Source organism: Grammomys surdaster, unplaced genomic scaffold (genome assembly GCF_004785775.1).
Source record: "Grammomys surdaster isolate TR1022 unplaced genomic scaffold, NIH_TR_1.0 64, whole genome shotgun sequence".
Lineage (NCBI taxonomy): Eukaryota > Metazoa > Chordata > Mammalia > Rodentia > Muridae > Grammomys > Grammomys surdaster.
The window spans coordinates 10739119-10754244 of record NW_021604566.1 but is presented as its reverse complement, the minus strand read 5'-3'; the positions used below and the strand labels follow the sequence as shown (position 1 = coordinate 10754244).

Genomic DNA, 15126 nt, shown 5'->3' with positions numbered 1-15126 from the left:
GGATGGGGACCATGCTAGGGCTTGGGAGAGGGATTGAATAGAACAAAGTTTTAACAGCATGTATAGAAATGCCATGTGAAGTTCACTTTTATGCTAACATGGAAATATTTTTATAAAGCACTTGAGCAAGCAGCAAACAGAGTAAAAGGCTTGGGAAGGAAAGTTAGAAGATGGAATGGAATGAGGGTTAGGGCTCCCTTTACACCATGCTGGGTATTAGAGATGTTTTCTGAAGACTCTGGAGGATTCAACTAGTACCTCTGACTGGTCTTCAGGTTCTGTGGAAGAATTAGGGCTTATACTTCAGTAGCTTGGGCAGGTGTTGAAACCCCCAGTCCTGATCCAACCTCAAAACATAGGAGAGTGTTTGGTTTTATTTCCCTGGACTTGTGATGGTGGTGATTATGGAAATTAAATACTCCCAAGGTTTTTTGTTTTGTTTTGTTTTTGTTGTTTTTTGCTTTAATCTCTGTCAGTTGGGATATCAGCAGGATCGAAATTGTATCTATATCTAATTTTTTTTACATTATAATCCTTTATATGCTTGTCACATTTATTATGTTCTTAATGTGCATTTGAGCTGTGAAAATAAAAACATCCAGAAATGGAAACAAGTAGAATAGAGAAAGAACAAAAACAAAAACTTCAATAAGAAACTGGAAGGCAACTAGGCAGCATTTGGGTATAACTTTGGCTTTTTTGTTCAGATCCAAGTAAGAATTGGAAGCAAGTCATTAGGACATTAGAGGCCCTGGCCATTCTAAGAGATGGTTACGGAAGCTCGGTGTCTAGGATTGGTGCCTCAGAAGTGTGTCAGACTTGTCATACAGACTCTGCCCACCTTCTGTTCATATGGTCAGTCAGCTGGAGTTGCTTCCACTCTGCTGGGCTTTTGTATTTCACTGGAAATATAGTATTAGTATAAATGTGTTTGTATATGCATCTGTCTTTCTGTTTGACTATCTACAGGTATACTTTGGAAATGAAACCAGAGTTTAGTATCAAGTGTCTTCCTCAATCATTTTTGGGTGTTTGTTTGTTTGTTTGTTTGTTGAAACCAAGTATCTCACTGAACCTTGAGCCTATCCAACTTAGTCCTGATAGCCATTGAGTCCCTGGGACCCTCCTATTCTTTATCTCCTTGGCGCTAGGATCTCAAGTGTGTGCTACCTTTACCTGGGTTTGTTTGGTTTTGTTTTAGGTACATGATGAGAATCCAACAGGGGTCCTCAGCCTGCATAGCAAGCATACTATCCACTGAGCCATCTCCCCAACCTTAGGCATAGTAACTCTTGAACCGTGAAAGAACTGCTAAATATAATTTAAATATAAATATAATTAAATATAATAATATAATAAATAAATATAATATATAATAAATAGTATAGTAATATATTATTTATAATATATTAGTGTATATTATTATATATAATATAAATGCATATGTTAATATAATATATTAATATATTAATAATATATAATTATTTATAATATATAATAAATATATAATAAATATAAATCTAATTAAATATAATATAAATATAATTAAATTTAAATATAATTTCTAGAGCAGCCATTGAAAGAGTGCAGTTGTAATCACAGGCACTAAAATGTACTCAAAAGTATTTAAATAATCGTTAACAAAAAGCTAAAATAAAACAGAAACAAAACAAGAACAAAAGGGCAGCTTTAATTGAGCACTAACAACATTAAATGGTCTCAGCTCCTTTTAGACCAGTGTCTAAAAGGTCCAGACAGCTAACATTGTAGGCATCCAGGCCCTAAACTCTGCACTCACTTGAAACCAGTCAGAGATACCACACAGGTGAATAGTATGGCTGTGGCCCTGAAATTATTCACAGGAGTGAATGAGCTCAGACCTGCATTCTGCTGCCTTTGATGTTGAGTTCTAGGTTTGCTTTCTTCTTTACAGATTTTGTTCTGGCCACAAGGTATTTCTGAATCTGAAAACTGCACATCCAAGAGCAGCCATCTGATGAGAATCTGGGCTTCTAATCTACAGGATGCTAAGTAGTCACAGCCTCTTGGGCCCACTAAGCTAGAATTGGGCTTTGACCCCTGACCTTCTTGCTGAAGAAGAGAAGGCAGTGGAGAGGGGCCTTCCTTTCCTCCAAGGCTAGAAAGCAACCTGCAAGTAATGATAAAACTGTCTGCAGGGTGTAGGTGGTGCGGGTGTGGGATGTCAGTCCATCTTTGTGGACCATGTGGAATAAATCTCCACCTCATCACGGGGCACCCCATGCTAGATCAGCATACCTGAGGATAATAGCAGTTTTAGCTTAACAGTTAAGGAGTCAAGAGATGATTACAGAGTCTAGAGTCTAATCTCAGGCTCTAGAGATCACAAGGTCTGGCAAAGAAGGGTAAGCTTGGAGCTGAAAGCCAATAAATGATAACTGGTACATAAAATGCTTTTATTTTTTTCCCATGTAGTCTGCACCTTATATACATGCATTCGCATCATGGTATTTCACTGTTGAGGTGAGTCTTTCAGTGTGTCATTCCTGTGTTGGAAGACCAAGAATTATAGAAGACATTGTGACACAATAAGCATTATATCTCAAATGATCTATAATTCTCAAATGATAATATTATAGTGGTTTTTTTTCCTGGCTATTTACATTTACTTTTAAAGGTAGTTGTTTTTTCCTTTCCTCTGGAAGCTTTGATGCTCTCACAAATGTGTACTGCACACAATATCTGCATGGAATGTCTCATTTCTTGCAAATCTCTGACGACTAGGCAGGAGAGTATTAATTGTTGCATGCCAGAACGGCAAACACAAACTACTATTTTAACTCCCCGAAATTGTATAAGCACATCACAGAATGATATACCACAATACGAAATTCATTATTCATGTAGGATCTCTCACCTTTATGTCAGAGTCACTAGCATAGGTCAGGGGTCTCAATGCCAGTAGGAGTCTGTGGTTGCAGCAGATAGAGGGAGGCACCCTTGGTGTAATTTGTTCTTTACAAATGTCCATTTCACAATGTGGAGTACCTCTTCCCGTCTCAGATCCCAGTGAGCAGTGACATCAACTGGCTGTTCAAGCCTTTCTCCCGCTACCAGGTAGGGAGAAGTCAGGCATGCTGAAAGCCAATAAGGAATAGCACTCCTATAATGAGTTTTGTGGAGAATTATTTGTTATAAACTTGGAATTCTGAGCAGGAAGGAGGTTGCATGTGTATTTAAGTCTTTTTAATCCCAGGAAGCTGAACTGAGACTGTGATGGGGCACATGCTGTGTGTATGCAAGCACAGCAGGAGCCCAAAGGTAAGGCTGTAGGTCAGCTTCCCCAAAACTCCCGTTGCTTCATGCCTGGAATCCCAGCCTTGGGATTCATGGCCAGCCTGCTGTGTAGCAAGATCTGGCCCCTTTCTGTCTTCCCAGATCATTCTTTACGTGAATTATTTATTTTCAAGAATCCTGAATGGCACTTAGTGAAAGGCTCATTCTGTGTCCCCCAGCCCTCCTCTGTAGAGATTTTACTCAGCAATTAGGTACCTGTTTGGGAGGGGGATCTTTCTCACCTCGTTCTTAATAACATGCTTATGTCTCCTCCATTCTGTCATCACTTAACCTTAGCTGAAGTCATCACAACTCCTACTCGCACACATCCAACTCTTCCATGACACCTCCCTCCCTCCACTCTTTGGCTTTATTCCATTTAATTCTTCCTGTATTTGTTTATTCTGTAGGTCAGGTTATGTAGGTCAGGTTAGCCTCAAACCTCAGCCTCTGGAGTACCAGTGTTACAGATACGAGATGCATGCTAGGCAGGCCCCCATTCCTTTAATCGGTTCTTTGACATTGTCAGACAGTTTATTGGTTGACTGACTTGGTTTTAGTTTACCGTTCTGTCTGAAAACCTATTCAGTGTTTTTGATGCTTTACAAATAGGTTGACGCTAAACAAAACTAGCCAGAAACCTTATAACCTTATAACCAGATCTGAAGCAAGGGAGCCAGCTTGTGCTGCAGTGTAAGGCCTGTCTCAAAACAGTGGCTAGAGAGATGGCTCAGCAGTTAAAAGCACTAGCTTTGTCCCCCAGGAGGCCCATGTGGTGGTTATCAAACATCAGTAAGTCCAGTTCCACGGTATCTGACCATCTTCTGACATTTGTGGCCACTGTGCATACATAGTAAGGACAAACATGCAGGCAGATAACTATACATAGAGAATAGACTGGGGCTCATTAAAAACTAGGACTGGAGAGCTGGCTCAATGGTTAAGAACATCCTGTTCCTAGCCCTCACAAATCTAAAGGTCCCACCTCAGTCTTCCTGCCCAGCCATTGGCTCTTTATTGATCAATCAAAAACCATTGGGGACAAGGACCTTCAGTGTTTGGACACAAAAAGTCGAGCTTTTGGGAACCAAATTAATTCAAAGCATTAGAATCAATCCCCAACATTTAGGTCCCCAGCAGACAGTGCTGTTTGGGAGGTGGTGTAGCTGTTAGGAAGCGGGGCTTAACTGGAGGAAGCACGTTCTTGGGACTGAGCCTGTGAAGGTTATAGCTAATTCCTCGTCCCTCCCGCCCTCTCTCTCTCTCTCTCTGCTGCTTGTCCGTGAGTTGAGCAGCCTCTGACATGATGCTCTGCCTCACCAAGGGCCCAGAATCAACAGACTCAAGGGCTCGAGCTCTCCAAAGCTTTGAGTCAAAACAGTCCTCTGTTAGCTAGTTGTCTTCAGTATTTGTGACAGGAACAGAAAATGACCTATACAACTGGCAAGGTAAACTGCCCATTCTTGTCCGATCACCCTATTTTTGGTAGCTCAAAACCATGCCTTGTTGAGCCTATGTCATATTTGAGTATTTTTATTGCAGCTTCTTTCTGGAGCTTGGTAATACATCATAATTTTAAAATTAGAATTGCTCACTGTCAATGAAGATCCACCAGCTTTCAGTGTTCCGTACAGGGGGCTTTTCTCAGAAGTTTTCACTTTCTCAGGCATTTTAATATTTACTTTTTAAAAATATGCTCATGCTTCTTTGTTATGTTTCATTGGCCTCTTGCTATAAGAACAAGTGTTAGGTCTCTTGCATGCCACACCCGTCTATACCCCAGCCATACACACACACACACACACACACACACACACACACACACACACACACCTCTGCTCCTTGCTATATCCGCTCTCTCCAGGGTTCAGAATTTGTCGTCTTTATTCTAACACAATATTCATGACTTTTTTTCATTATTTTGTATAATGATAGAAAGTAATCTTCTTGTCTAGCCTCCTTCTGCCTCCAGGTAATCTGGCTCTCCCCTGTGGCTAGCTTGGTCTGCGCTTTCTCTCTACCCTAGGAATCCCCATTTGTCTCTCCTTGGTGTGCTCCCTATTCTCTGGCTAGCCGTGGTTGGTTTGCACTCCTTTCCTGCTTAGGTGCAGCACTCTTCCTGATGCCCTTCCAGAAAGGGAGCATGGAGTAGACATTTCCACAGTTTACATGTGTAAACACATCTTTGCTTTATTCTTGTATATGGTAAATAATGTCATTGGATATAGAATTTTAGTTTGAAAAACATTTCCTTTTTGAATTCCAAAAGTATTGCTGTTATCTTTTAGCTTCAGATGTTGCATTATAAATTATCACACACCGTTCTAATCACTGGTCATATACATATGCACCAGTTTGTTTGTTTTTTTCTGTCAAGAGTATTTTGTATTCTTTGTTTTGATGTTTTGGACTTGTGTTATGTGTCTGCTGTAATGATTTCCTTGAAGAAAACTAATGAGCCAGGCCAACAGTCTGCCTTAAAGAGCTCTCATCCTCTGACGATCTCTGATCCTCGGACTTTCTTATGTTTGTGTCTTCTAATTTATGTCTCTTTAAAAATTCACTTTATAGCTGGGCAGCGGTGGCGCACGCCTTTAATCCCAGCACTTGGGAGGCAGAGGCAGGCGGATTTCTGAGTTCGAGAGTTCAAGGCTAGCCTGGTCTACAGAGTGAGTTCCAGGAGAGCCAGGGCTACACAGAGAAACCCTGTCTTGAAAACAAAAACAAAAACAAAATTCACTTTATGAAGAAAAAGGATGTTAGTACTTCTGAGACCTGTCTGTCGGAAAGGCTGTCTTTCCTTCACACACATCTGGTGACAGCTGGAATAGAAAGCTGGCTTCAAGTTTAGTTCCTCTTGGGGATTACAGGTTTTTGTTCTGTTCGATTTTAAATAACTTGCTGATGCTGAAGGGAGTCTGCCTCTTCAGGATCTTTGTTCCACTCTAGGTGACCTAGTTTTCTCTCAGCAAGCAGAGGATCTTCAAAGTGTCCCCCTGCACTGAAAGAGGCCGCTCACCTTTCAGAAGAAAGTTCCTCCGTGCTGATTTCATCTTCTCTAAATGACAGAAAATGAAGTCCCTTCCACCTCATCCTGCTCTTGCTTATCCATCAGGAGAATCTCATTTTCTTTCACTCTTCAAAACAGGTGTCCCAATTGCTTTCTTAGCATGCATAATGCCCTAGGTTCACTCTTCAGTACCAAAAAAAAAGGGAATGAGGGTGCTCACCTGTAATCCTAGCACCTGAGAGTCGAAGGCAGAGGAATCAGAAGTTCAAGTCTGTCCTCAACTAAATAGTGGGTTTGACAGTTTGAGTTACATGAGACCTTGTCTCAGGGGAAAGAGATGCATTTAAAGTCACTGAGTTGAGATGCCCCCCTTCTCATCTATGTTATCCACATAATTTATGAGGGAAGGAAGAAAAGTAAGCTTGTATCTCTCACCATGACCTAATAGTTGCATGCCTCTTTCCATACATTTAATTGGTTACTCATGCCTCAGAGAGGCCGACCAAAGCTCCTGGAGCTACAGGTAGTTGTCAGCCATCCTCCCTGGGTGCTGAGAACCAAACTCCAGTCCTCTGCAAGAGTAATGAGCACACTTTTAACTGCTGAGCCAACTCACCAGGCCCCAAATTAAAGGTTTTTGTTAAAATTAAGTTTCCATGAAAACACTTTTGGCAGTTCAATGAAAATATAATCAGAAATACTATCAGGAGACATTTGCCACCCCTTTAAGCTTGTTGGTCATCGGTTGTTACATGATCAGCACAGAAAAATATGCATTTTAGTTAGCTATGTTAGTGAATAATTGTTATTCGATTCACACCAAAGGAATTATACCATCTAAATATTGATTCAATTCTTCAAAGAAAAATCCTCAATTTAAAACTTCAAAACAAAACCAGGCTGAGGTCCTGTAATGGAGTCTTGGACATAGTCGTGATGATGGCCACTGAAGTAGAGTCCCAGATGAGGAAGCTGGGACAGATGACTACAGATGCCTGAGGAATAGCTTGCCATCCTAAGCCTGTGAGCACACTGCGCCACTTAGCCACAAACTCAGCTGTCTCCCAGCCATGGGTAAAGCTAATATTTTATTGCCTGTGTAGGAGATGATTACATTTGCAGGAAAATCTGTTTCCTACCCTTTGTGCCTCTGCCTCAAACCTGTAGGAAGAAAATTAGTAAGCACCTTTAACTAAACATGAAGTCAGACATTAAAAGATTGTCTTCAGCCTTTAAACTTTGGGAAATCTTAGCTATGAACAACGATAGAATGCTTATAATTGAAGCAGTTGGCCCATTCATTGGTGCCAAAATTTCATGAAAATTGTAACTCTTTAAGGAATTCCTATTGATCTAGCATGGGTATTTGATCTTTTCAGCTAACCAAAAAAATTTTTTTCTTCTTTAAAAACATTTTTAGCATGGGTATTGGCTTTTCATTATAAAACATCTTTTGGAATTTTAACAACTTTCCCTGTGGAAAATTATTTGTGATGATTTACTTGAAATTAGTTTAGAACTTATAAAGGTAATAAATAGTATTGATACTTTCTGTGTGAGAGTTCACATGTATGTTTTTTTTTTTTAAGTGAGAAGCTCTTAAGTTACTGTAAGGGGCCCTGAATCCTAGCAGTCGAGAGGCAGAAACAGGCAGATCTCTGAGGTTGAGGCCAGCCTGATCTACAGAGCAAGTTCCAGGACGGCAAAGCCTACACAAAGAAACCATCTTGACCCACTCCCCGAAAAAAGCAATAGACACAAAGAATAGCAGTGCGAGGTTTCACATGCCTTCGGTCCCAGAGGCAGAGGCAGGCAGATACCTATTAATTAGAGGCCAGTCTGTCTACATAGTGAGTTCTAGACTGTATAATGAGAACCTGTCTTTAATTTTTAAAAGAGGGAGAAAAGGAGGGCAGGAAGGAGGGAGGAGAGAGGGAGAGAGAAAGGGAGAGAGAGAGGGAGAGAGAGAGAGAGAGAGAGAGAGAGAGAGAGAGAGAGAGAGAGAGAGAGAGAACAAAGGTGCCTTAAACAACAATTTGCCCCCAAACTGGAGCCCATGGTGGTGATTCTAGTACAGGCATGTATGCTGTGACCAAATGTAAGGTCAAAGTCTATAGGCCACAGGAGCTTTTAGTATGGGTCGTTAACTCATTAAAAATAAAAACAAAGAGGCTGTGATCTATCTTGAAAACTATCCCTAAGTCTTCTTTCTCAATGGCAAAGCTAGCAATGGCAAGTATCTAGGTCCTTGGCACAGCTTTTGGAGGCTTCTGAAGCTTTGAACGCAGCTTGTCAACACTCAGCCCATTCACAAGCATGCTGTGAAGTAGCTCCCAGGGCTCTATATAAAAATGAAGCGGTGCACATCTGGACATGAGCACTGTTCTACTCGACGCACTTTTTTCCAGGTTCCTTGACATCGAGGATTGCCGATGGCTTGCCAGCGAAGAGTCTGATTTCTGAAATGATATTGGAGAAATGTAGGTTTTACTAAAGTCAAGCCAGAGGAAATTCTACATGATTAGAACTTATTTAAAGAGTTAGTGTTTTTAATTTGTGTGTGTGATTGTCTGTACATATGTAAGTACACTCTATGAATATCTGGTAGAGAGGGTGCTTGGTCCCCTGGAGCTGGGTTGATAGCCTCTATGTGGGTGTCGGGACTGAATTTGAATCTAGGTCCTCTGCAAGAGCAGCGAGTGCTCTTAATTGCTGAGCCATCTCTCTAACCATTGTTTTAAAACTAATGTGCTGGCTGGTGTTATGTCAATTTGATACAAGCTAGAGCCATCCAGGAAGAGGGAACCTCAACTAAGAAAACTATTCCACCAGATTGGCCAGTGGGCAAGCCTGTGAGACATTTTTTTTAATTGATGCTTGATAGGGGAGGAGTCAGCTCACTGTGGGCAGGGCCATCCCTAGGTTGATGATCCGGGGGTGCTGTAAGGAAGGCTAAGCAAGCCATAAGGAACAAAACAAGTAAGCTGTGTTCCTCCATGGTCTCTGCTCCAGTCCCTGCCTGCAGGTTCCTGCCCTGGCTTCCCTCAATGATAGACTTAGTAAGATTAAATAAACCCTTTACTTTCCAAACTGCGTTTGATCATGATGTTTTATCACAGCAATAGAACCATAACTAATATAGATAGTGATCACACAGTTTCAAAACTTATTAAAAGTCAGTTTTTCAATTATTTATTCATTTTTAATTTTACATGTATGAATGTTTTGCCCAAATGTATGTCTGTGGGGCCCAGAAGAGAATATTGGATCCCCCGGGAACTGGGGTTAGCTGTCATGTGGGTGCTGGGAATCAAACCCAGGTTCTCTGGAAGAGTATCCAGTACTCTCATCCAAAGAACCATCTCTAGCCCCCCACACCTTCTTTATAGTCACGAAGAAGACTTATTTTTCCTGGGCTCTGACAGTATAAGTTACGAATCAATCCCTATGCACGAGCACTGGTTCAGAGAGCTGCTGCTGGCCTCCATGTCCATTCCTCTCAGGTGGATGTAGGCACTGCAGCTGTGGTGTGTGCAGGTTATCAGGAGGCCCTGTCTACCCAGAAGGTCACTCTCATCTTATTCCAACTCTCTGCTTTCATAATGAAAAGTGCAAGAACTACAAGGGAGCCAAGCCAGAGAATTAAAGATACTATTAATTAAGTCCTGCATACAGCAACCAGGGGTTAGGCGCTTTCTTTATTGGGTACAAATTGAATTATAAATTCATTTAAAGTCAAAATAGAGATGAGGTATTCAGAAAAGCATTAAATCCAAATATTAGGTTTCATTTGATATGAATTCCTTACCCACTTTATTGCTCATATGGTGAGCTCAGTAGAGACAGCGAGGCACAAGTGGCTAATAAACATGAGCAAAATTATTAAATATTAAAATGTGATGGGAATAATGATTAACTGGAAAGGTCAGCCTTTGACTTGTAATCTGTTTTTACCAGTTACACCTGACATGGTGAAGACCTTTATGTGTGTGTGGCTAAATTGGTCCTTGTCCAGAGCTGTTGCAGGGATTCCTTCTAGCTGTAAATGGCATTAGTAGGTCTAACCAAAAGTGAGTGCAGAGCTGGGAGAGGTTTGCAGGGAGACACAATTACTGGAGTGTGAATTACCTGGGCAGAGCTAGCACAGTGTGACCACTTATCTTGCCCACCCCCTCTTTTTGAATGGACTTGGGAGGTAAGGATGAATGGTGGGGTTTTTTTGTTTTTAAGATTTTACTGATTTTACTTATGTAATGTGTGTGTGGGTCTGTCTGTTCAGGAACCCAAAAAGCCAAAATGAGATAGCAGTTGTGAGCCACCAGACCTGGGTGCTGAGAAGTGAACCTGGGTCCTCTGCAAAAGCAGCATACACTCTTAACTGCTGAACCAGCTTTCCGGCTCCAATTTCTATGTTGTTAAGAATCAGAAAGCAGGGCTGGAGAGATGTCTCAGCCATAAAGGGCTAGGCTCACAACCAAAAACATAAGAATCAGAAGGCAGACGTAGTAGCCAATGTTTATAATCACAGTATTTATGAGGCTGACTCTGAAAGTTTGCCATGAGTGCTAGGGTACCTTAACCTATGTAGTAAATTCCAGGCTATCCTTGGATAGAGTGGGGATGCTATATCAAACAGTAACAAAGATTAAAAAAAAAATCAAAAGAGTATTTCATGGCACATGAATGTCATCTGTCTAAGTTAGGGTTTTGCTGCGGTTAAGAGACACCATGACCAAGGCAACTCTTTTAAGGACAATATTTAATTGGGGCTGGCTTACAGGTTCAAAGGCTCAGTCCAGTATCATTGAGGTAGGAGCATGGCAGTGTCCAGGCAGGCATGGTACAGGAGGAACTGAGAGTTCTACATCTTCAGCCAAAGGCAGGCAGGAGAAGACTGGCTTTCAGGCAGCTAGGATGAGGGTCTTAAAGCACCCTTCCCAGTGACACACCTATTCTAAAAAGGCCACACTTATTCCAACAGGGCCACACCTTCAAATAGTGCCACTCCCTGGGCTGAGCATATACAAACCGTCTCATTCCACTTTCTGACCCACACAGGCTTATTCAAACACATGAGTCTATGGGGGCCATACCTAAACATAACATAACGCAAAAGACATTTAGTCTGACTTCAAAGGTTCCCATAGCATACAGCAATCAACAATGTTCAAAGTCCTAAGTTCAAAGTCTCTTCTGAGATTCATCCAATCACTTAAGTGTAATCCCCAAAGCAAGACAGGAAACCAGCTGGGCAAACTCCCAACTCTGCATCTCCATGATGATGTCAAAGCTGTCTGCAGATCTCCAACTCCTTTTTCATCTTTGTTGACTGCAACAAACTTCTTTCTCCTGGGCTGGTTTCACTCCCTGTTAGCAGCTTTTCTCAGCAGATAGCCCATGGCTCTGGCATCTCAAACATTTTGGGGTCTCCAAAGCAACTTCACTGTTACAGCTTCTTGTTTCAATGTCTGGGATCCACATATGATCTTCTGGGCTCCTCCAAAGGCCTGGTGTCATTTCTCCAGCTCTGCCCTCTGTAGCACTCTAAGCTCGTGTTGATCCACTCCACTGCTGCTGCTGTTCTTGGTGATCATCCCATGGTACTGGCATCTCCAAATACACTGTGGTCTTCTGCTGCAACTACGCCTCACCAATAGCCTCTCATAGGCTCTCTTCATTGTGCCATACCTCAAATCCTTTGCATGACTCCTTCAGTCCTGGACCATCAACTGCAACTGAGGCTGCACTTTCACCAATGGCCTTCCATGACCTCTCACTGTGCCAAGCCTCAGCTGCTCTTCATGCCTTCAAAACCAGTACCACCTGGATGACTCTTACACATCACCAACTACAGCTGCAACACAAGGTACAACCTTGGCTACCTCTGGAACAGCTTCTTTGTGCTCTCAGAAAACACTTCCTAGAAGATTTCGCCTCAGTGATGCTGGTCTCTTCTTCTTTTTTTGTTTTGTTTGTTTGTTTTGTTATTGTTTTTGTTTTTCGAGACAGGGTTTCTCTGTGTAGCCCTGGCTGTCCTGGAACTCACTCTGTAGACCAGGCTGGCCTCCAACTCAGAAATCCGCCTGCCTCTGCCCCCCAAGTGCTGGAATTAAAGGCATGCGCCACCACTGCCCGGTTTGGTCTCTTCTTAATCACCACTAATTTCTTAGCTCCAGCTAACCAGCATCAATTTAAGCTGTGATCCAACAAGCCTGGATTTAAGCTTTTCTTCACCTAGAACTTGCTCTGTTTTTGGCTGTCCATGAACTCAAAGATCTGCTGATCTTTGCCTCCTGGGATTAAAGAGTTGCACTTCCAAGCCTGGACCTAAACTTGGCTGGGTGGGATCTCACCCCAAGTTCACTACTGCCTTAATTCAATTTAATGTCCTTGAACACAGGACAGCTCCATTTCACTTCCTGGTGCCCCTTTGATACTCAAACAATATATTTTAATTTTTTTCTTTCTAAACTTGCTATGCTTGTTCAAAATGCTCTTTGTGATACTTAACCAGAGAACAAAGTCTCTGCTGGGCTTTTTTGAGATTTATTTTTGTCAACGTAATTAATATAAATATATTTATTAATAAAAATCTTTTAATCTTAGCCTCAGCTAGACTCTTCATACAAGTATAAGATGCGGTCACATTCTTCACCAAAATCCCACAAAAACAATCTCTAGGCTACATATTAAAATTCTCTAGTGAAACCACTTGGGCCAGGTCTTCATAGTTCAAATCTCTCTCACCAACAAAGTCTTCCATATTCCTACTAGGGTAGTCCATTAAACCCCATTTAAAGCATTCCACTGCTTTCTAAATCCACATTCTTCCAAACAAAAGCATGGTCAGGCCTATCACAACAATACCCCAGTCCCTGGTACCAACTTCTGTCTTAGTTTTTACTGCTGTGAACAGACACCATGACCAAGACAACTCTTTTAAGTACAACATTTAATTGGGGCTGACTTACAGGTTCAGAGGCTCAGTCCAGTTCATCACAGTAGGACCATGGCATTGTCCAGGGAGACATATTGCAGGAGGAGCTGAGAGTTCTGCATCTGAAGGCCACTAGAAGAAGATTGGCTTCCAGGCAATAGGATGCTGGTCTTAAAGCCCACACACACAGTGACACACTTATTCCAACAAGGCCACACCTTCTAATAGTGCCACTCCCTGGGCTGAGCATATATAAACCATCACACCATCCAAAATCTTTTTGGTACTTACAAATAAAGTTTTGAGCCGGGCGGTGGTGGTGCACGCCTTTAATCCCAGCACTTGGGAGGCAGAAGCAGGCAGATTTCTGAGTTCGAGGCCAGCCTTGTCTACAGAGAGTTCCAAGACAACCAGGGCTACACAGAGAAACCCTGTCTCGAAAAAACAAACAACAACAACAACAACAAACAAAGTTTTGTTAGAACAAAGCCAAGGTTTAAATACTATCAATAGCTGCTTTAATGACCAATGTCAGAGTTAGTAGTTATGACAGAGTGTAGTGGATGAAAAGCCAGAAATAACTGCTTTCTGACATTTTATAGAAAAAGTTTTTAGGCCTAACCTAAGAGTTTACTAAAACTCTAGTTCTTTTGGTCATAAAAGTAGGGCCAGGGACATGGCAGAGTCTTAAGTCTCTAACCCAAGAGATTCAGAATCAAGTGTTCTATAGCACCTTTGGGGTTATCAGGTTTTTGGTAGTCTTTGGGGAGCTTCATATGAAATGAACCCCAATAACCAAACTGGTCTGTGTATTTCTGGTCAAGAGCCTCTGAGTCCCATAGTGAGAACCAAAGTCCTGGGTTTGAGTCCCGGAACAGGTTCTCCTTGCTGCCACATCCTGCGTTGCTATGCTACATATGGCTCAGCTCTTTATGACCTAAAAGGATAACTCCTCAGGGGAAGCAGGAAACTAGGTCAGTTGTTCTTCCTTACCCATCAGAGTCCAGACCGTCTCCAGAACAACGCAGGCTCCCAGAGTTCATAGCTGGAGGCTGACAGTCCACACACACTGTGTATCCCTCACGGAGATACTGCATCCATCGAGTCAGGGGACGGTTGTCCAGAGCACAGTGAGGAGTCAGGGACTCTGTCTTGAACTCCATACAGTATCTGGAGCAAAAGTCAAGAGGACACTTACTCTACTCAGAAGTGGCCCAGTATTGTAGGAAGTCTTAAGGAGCCATGTCAACCTCACATGGTAAGTATCACTCATTCCTTATTTTTGAGGCAAGGCTTCACCGTGTGGCTCAAGCTCAACTAGTAGCAATTCTCTTGCCTCAGTCTATGTGCTGGCATTACAAATGTGTCACAGTGCCCACAGTGTATGCATACATGGATAATACATATATGCATACACACATACATATGTACATACATGAAACTGAGGTCGGGACTCACATAACTCAGATTGGGTTCAATTGGTTACACTCAGCAGTGTAACCGGCCCTGAACTCTCCTGATCCTCTTAACTCCACCCATCCGGAATGTGAGGGAAACAAGTGTGCCACCACCTTGCTCAGCTAAATATTATATTTTTTGAGAATAAAAATAACTATTAAAAAATAAAAAAAATAACTATTAATAAAATCACTAGTAAGCAGCCTGGGGATCTGAATGTTTGATTGTTAGATCTCCCTTATCTGATGGAAGAAGAGTGGGTCCAGGTAAGCATGGAGGTGCCTTCCTGCCTGTGCATGTCCTGTCAATGGGAAGCCCTCTGAATGAACGAGTGTGCAACTTTCAGATTCACAAAACAGTTTATGAAGACTATTGGAAGCTGCTGGGTGTGGTGTTGCATTCTCTG

The 15126-nt window shown here is 42.0% G+C and overlaps 1 protein-coding gene across 1 annotated transcript in view; it reads right to left on the bottom strand.

The window, feature by feature from the left end:
- Nucleotides 1-8251: 8251 nt before the first annotated feature.
- Sbspon (somatomedin B and thrombospondin type 1 domain containing) overlaps nt 8252-15126 on the bottom strand; it is a 29601-nt gene continuing 22726 nt past the window's right edge. Inside the window, exons 4-5 of the mRNA XM_028769937.1 lie at nt 14256-14432; nt 8252-8784 (exon numbers count right to left, since the gene is read on the bottom strand). Coding sequence (XP_028625770.1) covers nt 8667-8784; nt 14256-14432 — 295 coding nt within the window. The 3' untranslated portion in view covers nt 8252-8666. The remainder of the gene's footprint in view (nt 8785-14255; nt 14433-15126) is intronic.